Source organism: Boleophthalmus pectinirostris, unplaced genomic scaffold (genome assembly GCF_026225935.1).
Source record: "Boleophthalmus pectinirostris isolate CB_2022bp ecotype Guang Dong unplaced genomic scaffold, ASM2622593v1 HiC_scaffold_17, whole genome shotgun sequence".
Lineage (NCBI taxonomy): Eukaryota > Metazoa > Chordata > Actinopteri > Gobiiformes > Gobiidae > Boleophthalmus > Boleophthalmus pectinirostris.
In genome coordinates this window covers 5,857,346-5,881,870 of record NW_026571115.1, presented here as the reverse complement: position 1 = coordinate 5,881,870, position 24,525 = coordinate 5,857,346, and the positions used below count along the sequence as shown (strand labels likewise).

General features: G+C 40.8%; 1 protein-coding gene across 1 annotated transcript; it reads left to right on the top strand.

Moving 5' to 3' along the window:
* The first annotated feature begins 36 nt into the window (after positions 1 to 36).
* rgs9a (regulator of G protein signaling 9a) lies at positions 37 to 24,525 on the top strand. The gene is made up of 18 exons (XM_020933110.2): positions 37 to 1,668; positions 1,757 to 1,844; positions 4,080 to 4,176; positions 8,175 to 8,225; positions 8,542 to 8,648; positions 9,678 to 9,729; positions 12,175 to 12,233; positions 12,600 to 12,676; positions 13,588 to 13,669; positions 14,207 to 14,269; positions 16,640 to 16,669; positions 16,751 to 16,812; positions 17,270 to 17,383; positions 18,041 to 18,156; positions 18,755 to 18,842; positions 21,726 to 21,864; positions 23,750 to 23,832; positions 24,190 to 24,525. Exons 2-18 carry the CDS (start codon positions 1,776 to 1,778, stop codon positions 24,344 to 24,346), a joined length of 1,446 nt encoding a protein of 481 aa, XP_020788769.1. The 5' UTR covers positions 37 to 1,668; positions 1,757 to 1,775; the 3' UTR covers positions 24,347 to 24,525.

Below are 24,525 nucleotides of genomic sequence, written 5' to 3'. Positions count from 1 at the left end.
CTTTAATAGGTTTGCATGGTAATGCATGATAATGTGCACTTCCTGATTATTGGAAAAAATAATTCTTCTGACACTACACAGCAAACATATTTTGATCTGAAAAGCCGCTTATACAAAATACTGAGGAACATTTTCTCAAGTACATTAAAAAAGTTAAAGTTAGGTCCAGGCCTTTTAGTTTGTACTAGAAAATACGTTTAGTTTCCTATTTGGATCATTTGGGGCACAAATACAAATAAACAACACTACAGTAATATCTCACATACAAAGTAATAATTACATATGACAACCTAGTCCTAAGAACTTTACAAGGAATATGTAATAAAATGCAAATATGAAAGTTAATAATATATGTGGACACTTCAGGCTGTCTTTTAAGTGCCAGTGACATGTTAGACTACCAGTTCACAGATACGACATATGTACAGGTACATGATGTTAACTAAGGCCAAAACTTGTCTTAATTGCACAGTAGTTTTGATTACTATCCCACCAAACTAAGTCATAAGTAAAAATAAATAAATCAGGACTTTAGCATTCAGTGGTCTGGTCAGGCCTGTCTTAGCACTATGGACAGCACCACTCAGTACTGTGAACAGCACCACTCAGTTCTGTGAACAGCACCACTCAGTACTGTGAACAGCACCCGTCAGTACTGTGAACAGCACCACTCAGTTCCACAGACCAGCAGTACCCAAACATTTTCCTCATAAGTACCAATAATAAACATAAATCTTTTCTCAAGGATTGGTGTAGGGGGGTGAAGCCAATAAGAACAGTGCAAAATGCATAAAACTCTAAAGCAATAGTTTTGTTGTTGTTGTTGTGATCTAAATGGTCCTGTTTGCTGTTTATTAGGTTAATTTGCACTTTTTTTCAGAGGACACGCATATAGATATGGTGACAGACTATAAAAAATAAGTACAATTCCTTTTTAAAAATATATACAGTTTTCCTGTGAGACCTGGTGGTCCGGTTCAGGGTTCCAGACCGGTGGTTAGGGCCTCCCTGGACTCTACCCCTCAGCAAGCACAACAGACAGTGCCCCTCAGGCCCCCTCAGCACCAAGGATTTAAAAACACACATTCAAAATGAAATAGAATTTCATTAAAATGTGTGTGTGTTTATTTTTAAATTTATTGTATTAATTGTTTTGTTTGATTTCCTTTGAAATGAAATGAGTTGAATGATTGTTCGTTTTTTTTGACAATCAAATGGCCATGGACCAAATATAATCACTTGCATTTTTATGACTTCCTTTTGACAGTTAAAGGGCCTATATTACTCAAATTTCTGATGTTGTTTCTGGTGTGTATGTTATAAGGAAGTGCTCCACTGTGTTTTTAAACATCTTCACCAGAATCATTTGGATCATATTAGCCTTGGAATTTCCAATGTCTACTGAACTAACCTCTAGTGATGTTTTTGATGAGGAACAACATTATAACATGACTAAAAGCTCACAAGCCAATTTTGGGTAATACAGGAACTTTATCAGAAAAAACGATCATATATTTATGAGTCTCTTATTCTCCAGATCTGGCATCCATGGTTCTCTGCTGAAGAATGGAGGGGGTGTGACATTGCCCTCTGCTGACCACTCCTAGTATTACAGGAACCATCTGTTAAGTGGATATCCTGAGCTCACAATCCTCTCAAAGCAGGGCAGTGAGTCCACCTGTGCACCACTCTCTCCTCCTGCTCCCATCGCACTCATACTCTGGACTGTAGTTTTGACCGGTGACTGTCCTTGCAGCGAGTCCCATTCAGCAGCCATGACCATCCGCACCGCACGGCCCCAGCGTGACCAGCACTACCGGCCCCGCATCCACTGCCTCAAGAAGGTGAGTGTCCAGCTATATAAGTTTGTCCAAAACCTGCTTTACTAGTATATAGGCTTGTCAAAAGTATCAAAAATCAGATACTAAAACTAGTATTGAAACTAGACACTAATTTGAGTTGGTATCAATCTTAAAAAAAAGTCACAGGACAGAAATTAATCTTTTCTGAATGTCTCAAGTGATGTTGAGCTGTATCAGAACAAGTGTCAGAGCACATAGACTAGAATACACACATGGACCAATGTGAACCTACTGCACCACTGACCATTCCACACATATAAGGACACATGGGAATAGAAAACCATTTAATGTTAAAAATCAAATTCTATTGTCTAGAGAAAGAGTGTTCTTCATTAACATTGTAGTATACAAATAAGTATTAAATATCAAGGTTTTCTGAGTACTGAACCTGTGTTTATTATCTGGAGAACACTGCTTGTATGTTGACTTGTATTGTGTAGAACATCAGGAGGAGTTTCTGGCAGATGTTAAAGGACTTCATCCATCTGAGAAAGTTTAGCCTGCTCTGTCCCTTTCTGTAGAGAAGGCCAGTCCAGTCTGACAGTGTAATCATTCTGTGGGGTACAGAATAATACAAATATTTGATCTTTTTAAAGGTCAACTGTCTCAAAATGGCACCATAAAAAAGAAGCTGAAATCCATGAACCCAGTGTCCTGCCCTTCAACTGGGATTGTGACATCATCACATTTCAGAATATGAAAACCACCTAATGGTACTTTGCAGCTACTGATCGCAGTGTTCACACATTCCCTAGGAGTGTGACGCTAACTGTAGACACTGCTCTGTCTGAAGCTCTGTTTTTCAAGTTAGACTTAAATATGTGCTTTGTTTTAACACAATCTGACCATAAAACACGCCTGAAATAGCATTACAGTCACAGGCCAGCTAGCATTACCCATTTAAAAACTTTTCTGTCAGTCTTTGTTGATGTGTGCAGTATATTACACCACATCCTATTTTCTCAGAAAATCTAAGTCAATGTTGTGAATGCAAACAGTTCTAAGGAGACAATTCGCTAAAGCAACTTGAAAGAAATAACAACGTGTACGTATGTGGAGATGGTCTTCATACGTATGTGGAGATGGTCTTCATACGTATGTGGAGATGGTCTTCATACGTATGTGGAGATGGTCCTCATACGTATGTGGAGATGGTCTTCATACGTATGTGGAGATGGTCTCATACGTATGTGGAGATGGTCTTCATACGTATGTGGAGATGGTCCTCATACGTATGTGGAGATGGTCCTCATACGTATGTGGAGATGGTCTTCATACGTATGTGGAGATGGTCCTCATACGTATGTGGAGATGGTCTTCATACGTATGTGGAGATGGTCCTCATACGTATGTGGAGATGGTCTTCATACGTATGTGGAGATGGTCCTTCATACGTATGTGGAGATGGTCCTCATACGTATGTGGAGATGGTCCTCATACGTATGTGGAGATGGTCTTCATACGTATGTGGAGATGGTCCTCATACGTATGTGGAGATGGTCTTCATACGTATGTGGAGATGGTCTTCATACGTATGTGGAGATGGTCTTCATACGTATGTGGAGATGGTCCTCATAAATTTGTGGCCAGAGGAGTTACTCACTGTTACTGTTCACACGGTTACTCCTTACTTATGTGGAAATGGCCAGAGTCTTTCACAGATCACCATAATTCCTCTATAAGCTTGTTAGAGCCCTGTGTTCAGTCACTCATCTCTCCTCTTACAGATAAAACTGTGATCTGCACTTAAATAAATCATAGAACACATAGACTATGTACTGAGAGGACAACTGAACCAGGACCAGAACAGTGATTAAGACTCATGAGTACAAACATTCCACTGTTCACTAAGACGGACGTTTAGAACTGTATACATCATATTGCAAATATTATCATATCATACAAAACATGTTTCCTGGTTTTCCCAATTTCTCAAATGTTTATGAAATTTGTGGCTTCTCAACCAAGGATATGGGGACTCCTGGGGATACAAGAGCACTTACCAGGGAGTACTTACAATGATTTTCAGTATAGAATTAAAAGAAGAAAAAATAGTAGTAGTAGTTCAGAGGATATTGGACATCAGTATTAGCAATATTTCATAATGTTAAGGACAAAAACTTTGGTGAATCAATCAAAGGAATACTGTCTAAACTAAACTCTCTCTCATTATGAGTGTGTTTGTTTTTTAATGTATGAATGTATGACTTATTTCAGATGGAGGCCCTGATGGTGGAGATGCAGGATCCCAAGAGTGGAGTGAAAGGTTCTGAGCAGAAACTGAACGTCACTAGCATCCCATACGTACTCACAGGTGAGAGGGCTCCTCTACTACAGCAGGGGACACAGGGACATAGAGACACAGAAGACACAGGGCTGAAAAGTTTGCAGGGCCCCCACAGTAATAATAATAATTTAAAAAAAACAAATCACTGTATAAACTACTTCTGCCCTGGAGTGATTAAAGTGAGGCTCCCAATCTATGCCATCAACAAAAGTGTCTTGCCTAAGGACACAACAGTTTGCAATAGATTAACAGCAGTGTCCCGTCCAGGTTCTAACCAGGCCCAAGGCAGTATGGCATCCTCAATAAATTGAATATGACTAGATGTCTCTTTGTGTCTAAATGCCTCCCTGTGTCTCCATGGGGTCTTATTCTGTGTAAAAGCTGCTAACCCTGTAGTTCAAACCTCTACAAACTGAAATGCATGAAATTCTTGCTGTAATTTAGCTGTTGATATGTCAGTGTGCCCAAAAGAAACAGAAAATGCACACCAAGATTCTTGCAGTGGTGCAAATGCAAGGAGCAGCCAGACCAGGGTGAAAAAATGCATAGCACACTCGGTTGGCCGATGTCCAAATACTTTTTTATTAACAAAATAACGTTTCGGCAAAAAAAGCCTTCATCGGATATTTTTCTTGTCTTGGACCACAGCACACAAAATGGTTGCCAGCCCAGGTGCCTATATACCCCTTCAATGAATGGGAGGTCCCAAAGTGAGGTCACCCAGTGAGTTCAGCCCACTCTACAACAAGAAACAACAGTTTAGACATTTACATAATAAACATTTTATAAAATACAGAAATAGTTTAAGTCTATCACAAAAAAACATCTTAGATCAAACTCCACATTATGTCAGTGTGCATCATAATTCACCTTAATTCATCATAACTGTGTCTTAAATCACATCACAGAGCAGGTTTACGTCCCAGTCTGTGCTGTACAGTGAGGCCACTCTTTAAGCTGAAGGACAAAAACAGAACACACCAATAGGATTAACGTTGCTTAAAGTCTGTCAAAGGTCAAAGGTCAGCAGCTCCAAGCATAAGCACTGTGACAGAGTGAAGCTGCAGGTAGAACAGTCATAGAAAAATAAGACAGGATATTACACATTTAAAAACAGAGTCACACAGTTACCACAATTACACATTTTTATTTTAGTTTACTTTTTAATTAGATATAACGGCATGATCTCTCATTTTCCAGTTGGTCGACTTTTGTCAAGCCTTTAAAGCAGACTTATTCTGCAAAATCAGTTTTTCAGATCTTTTAACCCTTTTCACTGCATGAAAAGATATTCTCTTTCTTGGAATGTCCCACACTATTGCATTAAACTTGTCTCAAAAAATAGAAGCTGAAGACCAAAATGCCACCAGGCCAAGTTACGGCTCAGCTCTGTGGACCATACTGTGGAGCATTCCAGGCATTATCATTCCCATGTTGGCAGAACCCCCACTGGAAAAGTTACATAGTGCATCTGCATATGTGCATATGTATCATATTTTAAAGGGTTTGCACCTTATCTCAAACCATGAGTCAGTTGACCTTTTAGCCCTGCCCACTCAGTGCTTTTTGTGATATTGCACCATGACAATGGGATAGTGTAATGTGGTTGCGTCTGTATTGCTCTCACATCTCTGCATGTGTTTATTTTTGACTTTTGAAAAAGTACCAGGACAGAGAATCAAGTGTTGTTTCCCATGATTATTAGTCAGAATATTCTGATTGAATGAAAAGAGATGACCCTGTCAGGAACCTCTAATAGGAATTGTGTATTTTGTAAAATGGATAGATTATATTTTGCAGTCTCAAAATTGTTCTTAATTAGGACCTTTTACCAAACAATCCATCCATCCATTTTCTTCCGCTTATCCGGGGCGAGATCGCGGGGGCAGCAGTCTAAGCAGGGACTCCCAGACTTCCTTTACCAAACAATTCATGATGCAATCTATTTATCTTGACAAGAATACATTAAAAGTGATCTACCACTTCTTCTACTCCTATTACTGTTGTCATGATACTAACAGGAAATCTGATGGATTCCAATATCACAATGATGGTGCAGATTGGCAGCTTTGCTTCCATGAGTCTGCCCCAGGGAAGCTGTGGATACAATAGTAACTTATCAGTACTGGGTATGAAATAAATGAGCAATGCATGAAATTGTAAAGTGACTCTGAGTGTGTGGAAAAGCTCTCATGCATTAGCATTATATAGACCATAGAATGTGACAACACTAAATGTCATTGCCTAAATGTGTCCTTATATCTGTGTGGTCCAGCTCAACGTCATTCTAAAGCTATTCAGGAAAGCTTCATTTCTGTCCTGTGAATGGGACTTTTCTAGTATTGGTACTTGCTCATATATATATATATATATATATATATATATATATATATATATATATATATATATATATATATATATATATATATATATATATATATATACACTACTCACAATAAGTTAGGGATATTGAGAGAGAGCCATTGAATGTCATATATACGGTGTTTGTTTCACTTCAGAAACTTTTGGGATAGGGAGGCAATTGTATTGGGGTGATAGACAAACCTCATTTTGTGTTTTCCATGTAATGGTCTCACTGTGTACAGTGTGCCTTAAATATTGGATCCAAAACCCTTTTTAATGTGGCATAAATTTCAACATTCTGTAGGTATAAAAAGCTGGTATTGTCAAGACATTCCAAGTTCACAATTCAAACGGCTATGAACACACGACGTCACTTAACAGACGAGTAGCGCCACCTAGCCATACCGCTCCTTCAGGGTCAGTGGCAGGCAGTCAAATTTTGCTCGTGAACTTGGTGTGTCTCAAAGTGTCATCAGCAGACTTGCATCAAGACACAGAACTACTGGCAGAGTTCGTGACGGACCCAGGAGTGGAGCCTCATGAGTGACAGACCACAACGATGACCTGTACCTAAGGACCTATGCACTCAGACATCGTTATGCAACTGCCACACAGCTGCAGGCTCATTTTTGAGATGTGAGGGGTACTAGGGTTTCCAGACAAACCATTTGAAACTGACTCCACCGCTTTGGTTTGAATGCCAGATGACCGTTGCAGGTGACTCCACTGACACCAAGACACCACCATGAATGTCTGTAGTGGGCACAAGACCATGTGACCTGGACAATGCAGCACTGGTCCACCGTAATGTTCACTGATGAGTGTTGTGTCATTTAGCACAGAAATGATGATCGTCAGTGTTGCTGGAGAAGGTGAGGTGAGCGATACGCCGAGGTCAACATGGTCCTCAGGGTTCGCTTTGTTGGAGGAGGTGCAACAGTCTGGGCAGGCATCACCAGTCAGCGCAAAACAGATGTGGTTACTGTAGATGGCTCAGTCACTGCACGTTCTTACCTCAGAGACTTCATTGAACCCATCATCATCCCCAATTCCGCCAGGACACCCCCAGCTTTCTGTTCATGGATAATAATGCTCCACCACATCTTGCCAGAATTGTCACAGCTCGACTTCAGGAAGTGGGAGTGCCTCATATGGTATGGCCAGCACTGCCCCCTGACCTGAACCCCATAGAGCACGTCTGGGACCAGCTGAAGCAGAGACTGGATGATCGTAGCCCACCTCCACGTGACCTGGTGGAACTGCATGTAGCACTGGTGGAAGAGTGGAACACATTGCCTCAGAACAACATCATGAGGCTTGTGAGGAGCATGAGACGTCGCTGTCAAGCTGACATTGCGGCAAAAGGTGGAAACACCCGCTACTGACATTGTTCATTTTTGTTACTTGGGGCTATCCTTTTTATTGTGTAAATTTTGGGGTAATAAATATTAAACTAATGAAAATGGTGTTTCTTCTCATTCATTCTTAGTAATATCAAAGGGAACTTTTACTTATTTCATTAAAATTCAGACCAAATAGGAAAAGCACTCATGTAAAGAACAATATCCCTAACTTATTGTGAGTAGTGTATATAGATATAGATATAGATATAGATATAGATATAGATATAAAACGTTAACACTCTGTGGCTGTGTGTGCAGGGAAGGACATTGTGGCTTGGATTGTGAACAAGATGAAAACCAGCACAGAAGGTGGGTCCTCTGCACTGTCCTCCTGATCCAGTCTGTATATACATCAGTACACACTGCTTTATAGACAGACTGGTGTATATATTATACAGACTGATGTGCATTTGAAATACATTTGTACAATACTCCAGTCTGTACTACTCACCAGTCTGTACAATACCCCAGTCTATATACAGTATACAGTACACCAGTCTGTATATACATCAGTACTGTATTAGTATGTACACCAGTCTGTATATTCACCAGTCTGTACTACTAGTATATTAGTACACCAGTCTGTGCTATTCTGTACTGAATCTGACCATGTACTCCCACTCAGAGGCACATGTGGTGGGCACCATGCTGGTGGCCTATGGGTACATCTATCCCATCCAGAACCACAAGAAGCTGGTCCTGTGCAATGACACAAGCCTCTACCGCTTCCAGGTACTCTCCCCTGATAGACAGTCATGTTCTCTGGGTACTCTCCCCTGATAGACATGTGTGTTCTCTGGGTACTCTCCCCTGATAGACACGTGTGTTCTCTGGGTACTCTCCCCCATAGACACGTGTGTTCTCTGGGTACTCTCCCCCATAGACACGTGTGTTCTCTGGGTACTCTCCCCCATAGACATTTGTGTTCTCTGGGTACTCTCCCCCATAGACACGTGTGTTCTCTGGGTACTCTCCCCCATAGACATTTGTGTTCTCTGGGTACTCTCCCCCATATACATGTGTATTCTCTGGGTACTCTCCCCCATATACAGCCACATTCCCCAGTATTCTTGCCCAATAGACACCCACATTTTTCAGTTACTCTCCAAATACAGACACCTACATTTTTCAGGTACTCTCCCCACACAGAGACACACATTTTCCAGGAATTGGAAAAGTGTTGTGAGTGTTCAAGCTCCTTGTTGTGAGTGTTCAAACTTCCAAAGAAGGAGCTTTATTGTGGTGAGACGAAGACCAGTGGAAGACCAGTAGACGACAGTTCGATGGCAAAATGCCACAGTTTAGATAATGGTTTGCCAGTGGTATGCCAAAGAAAGATGATCCTGTTACTGTAGCTCGTATGAGTCAATGTTAAAGTGAGAGATGTTCGTGGAGGATAAATTACTTAAATTCTCTTACATTCACCACCAATAGGCACCATCATTTTCCAGGTACTCCCCCACCACAGAGACACCCACATTCTCCTGGTACTTCCAACTCCTTAGACACCCTTATTTCCAGGTGCTCTTCACCCATAGACCCCTCAGGTACTCTTGCCACAAAGACACCTCACTTTATTTGTACTCTCCCCCCATTAACAGCCACACTACCCTTCTCATAGACACCCTCTTTTCCAGGTACTCTCCCTCCACAGACATCCAAATGGTCTCGGTACTCTCTCCCATAGACACATTCATTTTTGGGTAGTTTTCCTTCATGGAGAATTGTCTTTAAGAATAACTCGTATCTTTTGCCCTGCAGACTCCATACTTCTGGCCCACACAGAAATGGGTGGCAGAGGACTCTGATTACGGTGTGTGGGACTTATGTTTCTAAACTATCTCCTGATGACAGAGCATTTTAAAGGGTCTATGGAGCTCAACAGTCCTGCCTATTTCCAAGTATGCTCAGGGAAAAAAATATGAATATTAAGAGGTTCATTTATTAACTAATGAATAAATGAATGGGAAATGTACTTCCAGAATTAAGGGGGTCACTGTTGAGCTTCACTGAGACGCCACAGGGACAAACCTGTACAACACATTAGTCCTAAAAGCTCCACAAACTATTAGAACTCATTTAGAGCAGACTTGTCCACCACTTACACTAACTGTTTTGATACAGAAAGTTCTATTTTCAGAGGGAGTACATTTTTACATCAGTCATTTTAAAGGTGCACCAAGAAGTAACTTTTCAGGAGGGTGCACCACCTGCTTGTTTCCAAGGAGATGTTCTTATTTTACCTGTAAAGTTCAACAATAATGATGCTCTGTCCCCTTTCTATTGACGTACAGGTGTTTTATGCCACAAAAATACCTTGAAAATCATGCATTCTTGCTGTGAGTGGGGTCAGCTCTCCACAGATCTGACCTGTAGCTTGGCATCACTATCTTATGTACATGAAGACAGATAAGTTGAATGCCATACATAAAGACAGAAGAAATTTAGAGAGAGAGATAATTTTTGATCCCGAGGGACACTCAACTTTTGCAACAAACCGTTGCAGTTGAGTGGCTTTTGTGTCTCAGTCAAAGGTCTCAGTTTGACAAGACGACAGGTCAGGCAGGGTCAGGAAATCCTGTGGAAGGGCCAAAAGTATGTTTAATGTTTATACTGTAGTACTATATCTCCATTGAGACAAGCAAGTTGTGTAACCTCCACCAAAAAAGTTACACAATGCATCTTCAGTGTAATGTGCAGGTTGAAGCCAAGTTTTAACCATTATTATCAGCCTCTTAGTATATTTACTGCAGAATGTGAAATGATTCATTTATACACAGAACAGCATTTGTAACATCTACACTACATCTACTGGCATGCAAAATTATATATGAAATAAACTTGGCTACCACAGTAGAATGTATTTACAGACATGGACAAAATTGTTGGTTCCTGCTGGCAATGGAAAAAAAATCTTCAATCATCACTGAAATAACTTGAAACTGATAAAAGCAATAATAAATACAAATGTACTGAAAAATGTTCAAGTTCACATTTAATTTGTTTGGAGGTTGTTTTGGGCTCTTTGGTTCCATTTGTATGATCCATCTCTTCAATTTGTCATAAATTTCCCTCTTTTGCCACGTCCTGGGAGGTTGGCTTCAGTCTGTGGACCTTAAACTTGTGAAGAACATGTGTAACTGTAATCACAGGAACATCAAGCTGCTTGGAGATGGTCTTATTGTCTTTATCTTTAACCTGCTTGTCTGTCATTTTCTTTCTAGTCTCCTGACACAGTTCTCTTCTTCTCTTTCTCTGGTCCATGTTCAGTGTTGTGTCCATCATGTCTCCAAACAGCACAGTGACACATGTCCCCTTTAAACAGACACACTGACTGAGGACAAGTTTGAAGAACCTGTGATGCAGATTAGAGACACACCCAAGTTTATCATGTCCTTATTGTTCAAGTATTTACCAGCTTTTCTAGGGGAACCATCATTTTTGTCCAGGACAATTTCATTAGTTTGTTTTTAAAAATAATTTTGTTGAACAACAATTCAAACAATTCAACAATTCATTAGTTTCAAGTTAGTTCAGTGACCATAATTGATTTTTCTTTCATTACCAAAGGGGTACTAAAAATGTTGTCCATGTCTTGTACTTCCAAACATGACTTGACTGGGCCCGAGTATTCTTAGATATTGATACTTTGCAGCTGATGTCATCAACATTCTCTAACTGTAGGCACAGTTCTGTCTAGTCTTAGCTTTATTTCACTGAATCTGACTGATGATGTAGTTGAAATTTCAGGTTTCAGCAGGTGAACTGATGGGTGATGTTAAACTAAGTCCCTCAAATTCTGATTACAGTTACAAGATAGTCACTAACTGGGTCTTGACAGTTCCCATGTCAAAGCTGAAGCAGCTCTCACTAAACATGAGATTTGGGACTTGTAATGAGGCAAAACAGTCCAGGCGGAATTCATATAAAATTCCTATTCAATTGTTTAGATTTCTTTCCTGTTATTTTTTTATTTGTGGGTCCAGATTCTTCTCAGAATGGTTGAGTTGATTAAAAATAAGTGGGTTACAGATTTCCTTTCATGTTTTATATGTTTATGAGATTGAGAGTCCTCTTTTACCAGAAGCTGGACAAACAGAAATAAATGAAGAAAAAATGCAAGGGCTCCTATCAACCTTCTCTGCATGTAGAGCACCCCCCACATGATGTCACTGCAAAGTATCAATACACACAATATTTAGCCTGGTGCTCACAATGATACTGAGACTTTATATTCACTGTGTTTGTGTGTCTGCAGCCATTTACCTGGCCAAGAGGAACATCCGCAAGAAGGGCCTGCTGGAGCCATATGAGCAGGTAAAATCGGGTTATGGTTGTGTGGATTCAGAATTAGAGCTTCAGAATGGTCCATTGTTGTCCTGGTTTGGTGCTAGTTTGAGCCAAGCCCATGGCCCATATCAAATGTTTATTTTACTACAAACTATTTCAACATTGATTTTTTTCACATTTACAAGAAACTATTATGCAAAAGTTGTTCATGATTATATTTTGGTAAGAGCCAGTGATCCAACCAGAAAGCAGAATGAGCTCTGTACTTCTTTGATTAAAACAACTTTGCTGCTTTCTTTATTTTGAACATTGATGTATTTCCCAGACCAGTCCATTCTAATGCATGTGTGTGTGTGTCTGTGTGTGTGTGTGTGTGTGTGTTCTGTGTGTCAGGCTCACTACAACCACCTGCACAAATGGCTCAACCACAAGTGGGACTTCATTGTGATGCAGGCCTCAGAGCAGCACAAGTGAGTGTGCCTATACAAGTTATTTCATCTGCTCTTTTGAATGTGAATCATCATCTGTAGGACACTGTCACAAGTCACTGCACTTTATTCTGTCCCTAAACCGCACATGCTACATCTTAGTCACACACATTTATTGAACACAACACTTTTGTAGACTTTAACAGTGCTGTGTCGATGTTTATTTTTAATCGTTAAAGGTCCTATATGATGCAAAATTGATTCTTGTGAGCTTTAAGCCATGTTATAATGCTGTTACAGCCTTGAAAACACACTTGGAGTTGTTTTTTGTTTTATTCGTGTATGCTTTAGTAATCCTTTATTATTAGTCATTCAACATCTCCAAGTGCTAGTTGTTGTGGTAGTGTAATAGCTACTTTTGACCTTTTGTTCAGTAGAGAGTGGTACTTCCAAGGCTGAAATGATCCAAATGATTCTAGTGAAGGTATGGGGAGTTTAAAAACACAGTGGAGCACTTAATGTATCACCACATGACGTGCAAAGGTGGCACAGTGTTTTCTGTCTGAGAGAAGAACTAGGCCTAAATGTGTGCACTTTGGCCAAAATGTGGCATTTTACAGATTAATTTGATCCAGGAGCAAATTTAGCACAGCACCCGTAAAGCAGAGATAACAGATGCTAATCCCACTACGTCCATTTTTACCGTGTCTGTTTGTCTCATGGGAACAACAATCAGGTTACCAGTGAAGTAAATCATCAACAACATCATTTAAAGCTGAGATAAGGTTTCACATAGATTAAGTTTATGAGTTTATTTATTAGTGAAGGTTAGGAAAGTAGTGACTATGGTTAAGATTAGGACCAGCCTCCACGAAATGTAATGTCAAACGTGTGTGTGTGTGTGTGTGTGTGTGTGTGTGTGTGTGTGCGTGTGTGTGTGTGTGTGTGTACAGGGCGGGAAAGGAGCGTAAGAAGGCTGACCGTGTGGTGCTGGACTGTCAGGAGCGAGCCTACTGGGTGGTCAACCGCCCTCCGGTCAGTGGGACCTAAAGCTTCTATTATCACATAACAACATAACAGGAGGAACAGACAAACTGTGAGCTACACACATGAAACACATGGCCCACACCAGTTTAAGGGTCTGAATGTAAGATCTGTATTTAAGTTTAAATGTCATAAACATCATGTGTGTAACTGTAATACTGATTTATTCTTAATTACAAGAACACCGATGAGCAAGTCATTTTTGATGTAAGACTCTGGTAACACAGTTGCAATGGAACTTCTTTTTTAAAATAAGAGCACAGGTTAAATGTAACAGAATTGTATTCATCTGAATAGCAATTGCACATTTTTAAATGTACTTTTTAGCAGCACAATTATTCGTAGACTTTGTTAGAACATTTATCATTTAGATTATTTAGCTTATTTCAATTCACATGAGTAAATGCTTTCTGTTTATTTAGCAACCGAAAAGAGACTAAACATATCTAACCATCTGACTTGAGATTTCCCACATCAATAGCAGGACACACGTTATACCAGCCCCTCATGTTGCTCTTGTGCTTACAGAGACGCACTCACAGTGCTATGGACACAGGGCCGGAGCGCCTCCTGGACCCCAGCGCAGATGAGGTAGGTGCTCTGTCCACTCCAGTCTACTTTCTACAGATTCAAATTGGACAATGGGCAGTCTGGCACCCAGTTCTGATGGTAAAAGAGAGCTGCACAGATGAATATACATGAACACAGGGCTGGGCCTGGGTAGGACTTGGATGACAGACTGCTGGAAATTTCAGATGCCTCAGTGACAAGACAAGACACTTCATCCCCATAGTACGTATGAATGTGGCGGTGGGAGGGGCCGATGGCGCAGATTGGCAGCCTCGCTTCTGTGATTTTGTCCCAGGGCAGCTGTGGCTACAACAGTAGCTTAACACCACTCACTGTGGAGTGAATGAAGAAAGCACAAAACTGTATACAGACAGAGCATGTGGAAAAGCGCTGTATAAGACTTAGGGGTATATTTACTAAGCATGTGCTACATTTCAAGTGCAAACTGTGTACTATTTGTGGGCATGTTGCACCTGATTTATCATTAGAAACAATGCCCCTTTTTCCTCCTGTAAATGAAAAGTTTTAGCATCTGTACAAAAGGACTGCACTGTTTCTGCCCCGTGTGCATAAGCAGTCTTCCTTATATAAGTATTTTTTCAAACATTCCTCTTTTCCAACATGAATTATATTAATGCGATATTATTATATTGATCGATCTATCTATCTCTCTATCTATCTATGTACCTATCTATCTATCTATCTATCCATGCTACCTACCTGCCTTTCTATCTGCTGCATTTAGCACCATGGACAGCGTCCTGAATATACACAGTATAAGTAGAGAATGGAAACTCAACCAAAGTCCGACAGGTTTGGGTCACACTCTGACATCAGCGCGTCAGCTGTTTCCTGTCTACAATAGAACCACTCGCCCTGAGTGTTCAAAAGGTCAGAGCAAGTGCGGGGTGGATGGACCGCCCAGAACAACATATAACAAACCAAACCGGATTCATGCTTTTGTCCGGATGCTTTGAACCACCTCGCAGTCCAGCCGCAGCCTGGTCCAGCACGGAGGACAGGAGCAGCCCTCCTGTAGTCCACAGCACATTCTCACTTTTGCCGCATTGATCCAGTGCGTAGACGACGGCACGGACCCACTCGGACCCAGTCCATTGCGCACTGTTCTTTCTCGACCACCGAACCAGCACATGGAGGACGGAGTCCTGTGTTCCTCGTGTTCCTTTATCGCTGTTGCCTGAACTCAGTGCTTCTGCTCCGGCCTGATGTGCAGTAGGCTACATGCTCCTGTTTTATGAGTTCAAATGTAACCAAAACTTAATTTTTCTTGCATTTTCCCCTTACGGGGCAAAGCGCAGCAGTCGCCCAAATGCGCTTTGAGGACACCCTGCTCCACGGTCTTGGAGTTCTCCCTCTCTGTCTCTCATGTCCAAGATTAGTCCTGGTTTAGTCCTGGTTCTGTTCTGGTTTCGTCCTGGTTTCATCGGTGTCGGAACGGCGACATCAAAAGGTGTCAGAATGGGGGTCGATGTGGGGGTCTGTCGGAGTGGCAGTATGGCGAGACGTGCTTGGAAGCCCAGACTAAATGTTTACTGTAACCTACAGAGCTGTGGAAAATGCCTTGTCTGGGACACAATATATACTGGACATGAATTAGCGGGAGAAAAGATGCACTAACCGCACCTCCTCCCGTACACTGCGTGGAGTGAGTGTGGTGGACAGGGACACTCGCCTCTTTAGTGGAACAGGACCAAAGTATCACAGGTTTAGGTCTTTTTATTACACCACGTCTGTCTTCAAAACAGGGTAATTATTAGGATATTTTCATTTTGTGAATTAATGTAAAATCACTTTTACATACTGACATCACTTCTAATGCACTGTTGTTGCAGAAACTGGAAATTTCTTTCCAACGTAGAAAACGTACACACAGGTTTTGCTCCCATTGTCTTGATAAATTGACAGTGCCTGCTAAATCACTGCATCTCCATTTTCTCCTCCTTTTTCCACATTTTACCCAAAACGCCCCATTTTTCATATTCATTTAGTCCCAGGAGCAAACTCAGCGCTGCGTCTGCCTTTTTAATGTATCCAATGCATTTAGCACGTCACAGATGCTTAGTAAATATACCCAGAAGAGTGCATTATTAAACAGTGTGCAGTGCTTCATCCAAATGTTTACCTCATTCACCTTGTACATTCTAACCATCCCAATTATTCATCAGGATGAGTTTTTCACAACTTTCAGAGAAGAGAGTGACGTATTGCTGTGACAACTAGCATGCTATACACACCTCCTGATTATATTTTTTTAAAACAAATGCTTTATAATTTGATGCCATGTACAGGGCCTTTAAAATGTTTGTGGCTGAGATATTGCTGTTGAACTGTAAGTCTTTATGTAGTTGACTTGTGACTTTGTGTCCACAGAAAATCACCTTTGACCAGTACAGACGTATGGTAAGTACATCCATTCAAATCATTCTGTGACATCTCCACACTGACTGACACTGACCCTCTCTCCTCTCTCCTCTCCTGTAGAACATCTTCTACCAGCAGACCATCATGAGGTCCAGGGTCAAGTCCAGCGTGTCCCTGGGAGCGTAAGTCACTAAGGATTCATTCAGGCAAAATGCAAATGTGTAGACCTGGTTTGTGATTAATACAGAGGTGGGAAGTACTCCACTACATTTACTTGAGTAATATATCATACTCCTACCTGAGTAACATTTTTATTGAGTAAGAGTACTCTTTACTTGAGTAAAACTTGTGACTACTGTGAGTTTTCACACATGTTGCTCCGCTCTCTGGACCAACCTCAGAGAGCACTAGATTTAGTTCTGTTCACAGCTTGTTCACACACTGCACATCATTCACTCCACTATGAGCCACGTGAGCATCTATCAACTGATCAGAGAACTTATTTCTATGACAATGCACTAGCCAGAGCCCCGTGAATACATGTCCACACGCTCTCTTCATCTATATGCAGTGACCTTTCACCTGAGCCTAAATAATAAAATGATCTTGTCTAGTGACGCTGTGGTTGTGTTTTTCCAGACTGGTGAAATATGTGACCACCTACAAGAACCATGACCCATTCCTGGCCCCGTGCCTGCCCAGTAACCCCTGGCAAACGGACAACGACAGCTACTGGACACTCAACACGCGCAGGTCAGACCACAGAGTCTGTATGGTCAGTCCTCTCTGCTCACTAATGTTACAACAGCAGAGAACAAACTGTTAACCTGACATGATTGCTTTATTTGTCAGTGAAAATGTACAAAAGACAAAATGGTCTGACAGGTTAGATCACTGTAACCCTGGTGTATGATGAGTGCTGGTACCACACTCCAGCACTGACAGGACCACATCACATCACATGTAGCTGGTACCAGATGAGATCACAGATGGAAGGAAACAAACAACAAAGAGCTTCTATCAGGTTATATAATACATTACATTTATGGAATGTATATTTCTCAGTATAATGAGCCTCTCATTTGGGTTGTCAGTTTCAGTTGTGAAATCCTGTTGGTTTAAACCTGATCTAATCTGATCTACTGAATGTTCTCTACCTAAACCCCGGCACCCGCTGCCAATCGTGAGTCAGTGCTAGTGCAGCCTCTGCAACTCAGGGAGAGAATCTCTACCTGCGGGTTAAGGCTCTGGCAACCCAGGTTTAGTCGTGATTACCTTAAAAAAAACTGTAGCACAGGCTACATACACTTTTTTTGAACATCTAGTTTATTAGTAACAGGTAACATACAGAAAGCACCAGTGCAGTTCTAAATAGTGTTCTAATGTTCTATAAACGGGCTGTATTTTCAGTGTGGAGCTTCCCACTAAGATGCGTGTGGAACGCTGGTCCTTCAGCCTGTACGAGCTGCTGGTGGACCTGAGAGGACGTGATGACTTTAAGATCTTCCTCAAGAAAGAGTTCAGTGGTAGGTTCTTCACATAGTTCCTCACATAGTTCCTCACATGGTTCCTCACATAGTTCCTCACATAGTTCCTCACATGGTTCCTCACATAGTTCCTCACATGGTTCCTCACATGGTTCCTCACATAGTTCCTCACATGGTTCCTCACATACATAGTTCTCACATGTTCCTCACATGTTCCTCACATAGTTCCTCACATGGTTCCTCACATGGTTCCTCACATAGTTCCTCACATAGTTCCTCACATAGTTCCTCACATGGTTCCTCACATGGTTCCTCACATAGTTCCTCACATAGTTCCTCACATGGTTCCTCACATGGTTCCTCACATAGTTCCTCACATAGTTCCTCACATGGTTCCTCAGATAGTTCCTCACATAGTTCCTCACATGGTTCCTCACATAGTTCCTCACATAGTTCCTCACATAGTTCCTCACATGGTTCCTCAGATAGTTCCTCATGTGGTTCCTCACAGTAGGTGGTGCAGGACATGCTCTGAGCTGAGCTGTGTGTGTGTGCATGCGTGTCTGTGTGTGTGTGTGTGTGTGTGTGTGTGTGTGTGTGCGTGTGTGTGTGTGTGTGTGTGTGTGTGTGTGTGCAGGGGAGAACCTGGCCTTTTGGGAGGCAGCTGAGGAGCTCAAGTGGGGCACAGCTTCTTCCATGTCGGCCAAGGCAGAGACCATTTTCAAGTGAGTTCTCAAACACTGCACCAGAACATAGCACCAACCCATGTAGTCTCCTCTCCTCATACTCCTACTACTACTCATACTGCTGATACTACTGATACTACTCATACTGCTGATACTACTGATACTACTCATACTGCTGATATTTTGCTTTTCTGTCCCATATACTGTGGAAGCTACTGCCACTACTGTTGTATCATAAGAAAACCTGAGGCTTGGCTTATAATAAGGGTGTGTTGACATTTTACAGTCCAAACTGGTTCTAAACTAGGACTAGATCTGAAACTAAACCTGGACTATACAAGGACTAAACCAGGACTAGACCAAACCAAGTCTACATTGGTACTCAAACTAGGCTCAAACCAGGTCCAAATTATGGATGCACAGATCTATTTATTTCACTTCCGACACTGATATTGATACTTTGACTTTTATTATCTATTCAGTACCTGATATTAACCAATCTAGTGGAGCTGTTAAGGACCAAAAAAGTGCCCAATTGTTCACTTTTATGGTACAAGCATGAAACTTTGCCAGATTATTAACATCCCTAGGACCAACATTTGTGGCCATCTGCTTGTTTCTATGGTTATGTCATTGCTTGACAATACACATGTATTCAATTACAGGTGGTTTTATAGCTCAAAAATACAGGGTCACCTTTCCACAGGTTTGACCCGTAACTTGTTTTTTGGTCTCCATGATGACAGAAAGATTTAATACTATATTGTGGGCTTGTCCTGTCATGATGGTCCCTCCAGCACCTCTTCCTCTGGACCCCACTGTCTGAGACATTCTCTGAGCACCTCATCCCTCTCACGTACAGTCTCAGGGTTTGGGATGGAACCCTCTATGCATGGTCAGGAGCTTTTGTGTCTGAACATCTGTGGTCTGTATCTCCTCATTTGGCCAGTGCATGATTCCTGCAAGGATCTGATCACTGGCAGGGAGTAGCTGTTGATTGCCTGTGCCTTGTTCTTGCCATTGAGCTGCTTCTTAGGACTTGTCTCACTCTTTGCAGGTTTTTGGCCATAGCCTCTTTCCGTGTTGCCTCATCATTAAAGATCATTAAAGATGGTTAAATGTTTTTTGTTATCAAAAACCCAATAAATATGATAAATATGGCTTAGACTATAAGAAAGGGATTGTGCAGTATTTTTATCACAGCTTCATTTTTATATAATCCATTTTGTGACAGGTGCAGTTCTCAGCTCTAGTGTTAAATTAGACTTGGTACCATATCCAGAAATATTTAGTCCTGGAGGTGTTAGTGATCTGACAAAGTTTCATACTTGTACCATAAAAGTGAACTATTTTGGTCCTTAACATCTCCACTAATAGGAACTGAGAAAGGCATTTTATTTCCAACTAAACACAGTTAACATACTATAAAATGGATCCAGTTGTGATTGTCATCCAGAAATGAACTGAACATCTTTGTATGAATAAAAGTTTATCAACATGAAATGTTCTAGACCAATATTTGCCAGTAACTAGTCTTTTTACATCCAACATAAAGGTTCAGCCAGAACTGAAGGCAGAACTGATATCATGGAACTGATACCCAATCAAGCTAACTTGATCTTTTTTTTTTTTTTTTTTTTTGCAATAATCTGCCATACACTTGTACAGGTATCAGTCACAGACTGTATATATAAATGGACATAGCTAAAGTGCTAGCTGCTCTTCCAGCTCCCATTGACTTACATTGGAATATTGTGGCTCCTCTCTCTGTACCTGCTGCAGTGAACCTCTTCATTTTGGTCTTAAAATGTTCACATTAACCCGCCCTACTTGATCCTGGTGTTTTGTTTTCCATCTATCCATCCATTTTCTTCCACTTATCTGGGGCCCGGTCACGGGGCTGCAGTCAAAGCAGAGATTCCTAGATTTCCTTCAGATTTCCTGGGGTGTTCCCAGGTCAGCCCAGAGACATAGTCCCTCCAGTGTGTCCTGGGTCTTCCCCGGGGGGAGGTTGTTTTGTTTTTTGCTATTTTGTCCATCAGAATAGTCCTATTCATAATATAGAACCTGGCTCCAAACTGGCCATTAACTGCAAGCACCAATGAGCTTCATTGGACTAGAGTGGAATGCATAGTCCACTTTTGTATACAGTCGATGGTATCAGTGCATCCCTAGACCAGAGGAACAAGTGTGAACACACTATTAATGTAAGTCAGGTGCAGTTCAGGATCATCTTAAATGTTGCGTGGTGTGGCTTTAAAGATGTAATGTGTATGAGTCCACCACCAGTTTCTCTCCATACATACATTATTGCGTTTTAAATAATGTCCCACAGTCTGGTATTAAAGTTCTCTATCTCCATGGAGACAAGGAGGTGATGCCAAGGCCAAGTTACAGGTCAGGTCTGTGGAGTGATGTACACACTGTAAGAATGCAGCTTTAATTTAGCAATACAATAAAAGTAATGTTTAAGGATTTACAGTGGAACCTTCCAGGCAACGTAAAAACATCTCCAGACTTGAAGCTCACATACCTCCACCAGAAAAGTTACATGACACACCTTAAAATTAAGTTTCCCTTTCCCTTGTGGAACAATAAATTTTGTCTAACTCTAAGTTAATTGCAGGTTTACAAAGAAAAAATGGTAGCACTTTAAATTAAGTCCAGGACTTACTAGGTATACTAGTACTAGATACTGGAAATATCAGATCATTTCAGTGGTAGTTCTTGGAGTAGTTACTGTGTTACTTGTGGTGGTACTTTGGGCTGGTACTTCTGGTACATACAGTATAAATATTAGCAGCACTTTGTGGTACTTGTAATGGGACAAGAAGTGATACTTGGAGTAATTGTAAGTACTAGTAGTGAAAGTTGTATTACACTTGTGCATTTACTCATGTGGCTAATGTGTTTGGTACGTAGGACTTTCCTGGCCCCTGGCGCCCCTCGCTGGATCAACATTGATGGGAGAACCATGGGGCTGACAGTGAAGGGCCTGGACCATCCACACCGCTACGTCCTGGAGGCAGCACAGACACATGTGTTCCTGCTCATGAAGAAGGTGAACCAGTGTGGACAGACCCTGATTAACAGCCTGGACTCTTAATCATGCTTTACTTTAGTATTGATTAGGTCTGTACCCAAAATGTTTGACAACAAAAGACAGATAGAGTAGGGCAGACAGTAGGATATATACATTCAAATAAACATCAAAACAATAAAATCAACACAACCACACACACACACACACACACACTCACACACACACACACACACACACACACACACTCACTCTTGACTGTTAGACACATAATAAATCAAATTTGAACAAAAAACTAAGACAGAGTTCAAATATAGTCACAAAATACAACAAGATGAACAACAAAATTCAACAAAATTATCAAAACAATGACACAGGTTTTGTAAATACTGAACCAGACAGCACAGGATGAATCTGCAAAGACTGTTCTAGATAACGTTGAGTGGTTGGAGGATAGAAGTTGTAGTATTTTGATAAATGATATCGTAGTAATCTATGAAGAATTAGTTGTGAGATCATCTTTTTCCTGACAGAAAAGCTAAAACAATTAACGGACTGATAAAGTTTGTATGAATGTGCTGAGTGCTGAATGAGTGAGGGTCAAGCCATAAACCAAGATATATACATTTTTCAGCAGTTATAATTAGCGATGAATCAGTAAATGTCAGATTTATATAATGAACAGAAAAAGCACAGATTCATTTCTGAAACAACATAAAGTATGATTTGGTTTTATTAAGTAGTAGTTTGTTAGACTATAGCCATAATGTTGCTTATAATAGGAAGCTGAAACGCATGAATTGCTGAAAAAAGCAAACTTTCCACACTTATTCTCATGAGTTTGCTAAGTCTTATGAGTTTGGAGACTCCCGTTGAGATAATTCCAATGTAAGGTTAATCAGGCTGGTGGACCAATCACGTTTGAGGTTCATGAGGTTGCTGTGGAACCCACTTGAGTTTATTTTGGTGTCAGTACAGTAAGACCTGCAGAGGGAAACGCTTTGTGCATCTGTGGACAGAGAAGATGCCTGTGCTTTTCTCTCATCTGGATTGGATGATTTTTTTTTTTTTTTTTTTGGTGTATTCCACTGTTGTGACACTTTAAATAACTGTCATGATTTTCACATTTTCTGATCACTTTCAGACTGATTGCACATTGATCATGTGTAGAACTAATTTCCGAGTGTTGCTCATATCAGTCTGGCATGAGCCGGGTTAGAAGAATGTATTAAACAACCTAAAATTACACCTATTATTTATATTTATCTACTTTGCTACCTACCTAAGATGTTACTGTTCCTAACACAAATATTTCATGTTGTGTCAAGTTGATAAATGGAATTAAAGTTTTCCATTTGTAGCACAAACTACACTGGAATACATATGCAAGAAGCTTGAAGTGCACCATGAGAGGTTAAAAAACTCCCACATAAACAAACTACAGTCATTATGCACGCCATATAGACACTGTAAAATAAACAAGCAAAGATTTTTGGGGGTTCCAGTGTTCTGTACCTTTTCTCACAGCCCTAAATATGAGTATAACTTTTCTAGTGATACTGCTAGATGTTACTGCTTTGCCTTGATTATTTCACAGGATGGAATAAATTTGGTAATAACAATGGAGACAAGTTAATTGTCAGATCTAAGCAAGACAGATAGTAACAATTCCTGTTTTTCAAGTTATTTTTGAGCTATAAAATACATATTATTGAATTAATTCAAGGCAGAGATTCCATGGAAAGAAATAACATCTCCATGGAGACAAGAAAATAGCGAACCCTCCACCTTATAAACTACATAGTTGGCCTTTGAAATCTGAATATTTTGTGAGACAAATTTCATATGCAGCTTTCTACAGCCTTAACTGTGTGTGTTTGTGTGTGTGTATGTCTTGTTTGTGCAGGACACGTTCTTCCGGTACCTCAAGTCTCCCACGTACAAGGACATCCAGAAGAAAGCCCTGAGCCCAGAGGCACACAACTTCAGGTGAGGAACATCACCTGAGAGGGAGGAGGCCCTGTTGTAACATACACATATGTATACATATGTAACATATGCATATGTATACATATATAACATATACATATGGGGGCAGCTCAAATGAATGTTGGTCAAATGCAGAATTAGAATAGAATAGAAATAGAATAGAAAAGCTCAGGTTCAACATCTGTGAATTTACCTTTTGGATATTTCATGGTCAAATACAATTTAATCAATAGATAAATCTGTCTCTTGACCCCATCTGGGAGTATGATCACCACACTGTAGAATCTGAAAATCACAGATCAGCTGATATGGAGCAGGTACTCATGACAGTGTGTGTGTTTGCTTGTGCCTCCACAGCCCAGCGCAGCTGGAGCAGAACGCCCAGAACCGAAACCCTGGAATTCATCCCATAATTCTCTGGCAGCAGGAGGAGGCGGACAAGGCCAAGGCCGCCGCTGCTGCTGCTCCCATCGACGTCAAGGCCATGATGAGCAAAGTGGACCGCAAGAAGTAGAAGTGCGAGTGCCCGGAGCAGACACAGGGACAGGGGTAGCTGCAATTTTTGTAGACCATGATTGTAATTGTGTAAAGCACATTGTAATAATATTTTTGAAATGTGATATGCAAGTTATTGTTAATTGTACTTAATTATAATTTCCAATTAAATTAAACATTGCAAAAACACAATCTAAA

Excerpts from the sequence above, each read along its gene's own strand:
- rgs9a (XM_020933110.2), top strand. The coding sequence starts at position 1,776 with ATGACCATCCGCACCGCACGGCCCCAGCGTGACCAGCACTACCGGCCC. Across the intron at positions 14,270-16,639 it reads TGGACCCCAGCGCAGATGAG|AAAATCACCTTTGACCAGTA; the intron begins GTAGGTGCTCTG and ends TTGTGTCCACAG. Across the intron at positions 18,843-21,725 it reads AAGGCAGAGACCATTTTCAA|GACTTTCCTGGCCCCTGGCG; the intron begins GTGAGTTCTCAA and ends TTTGGTACGTAG.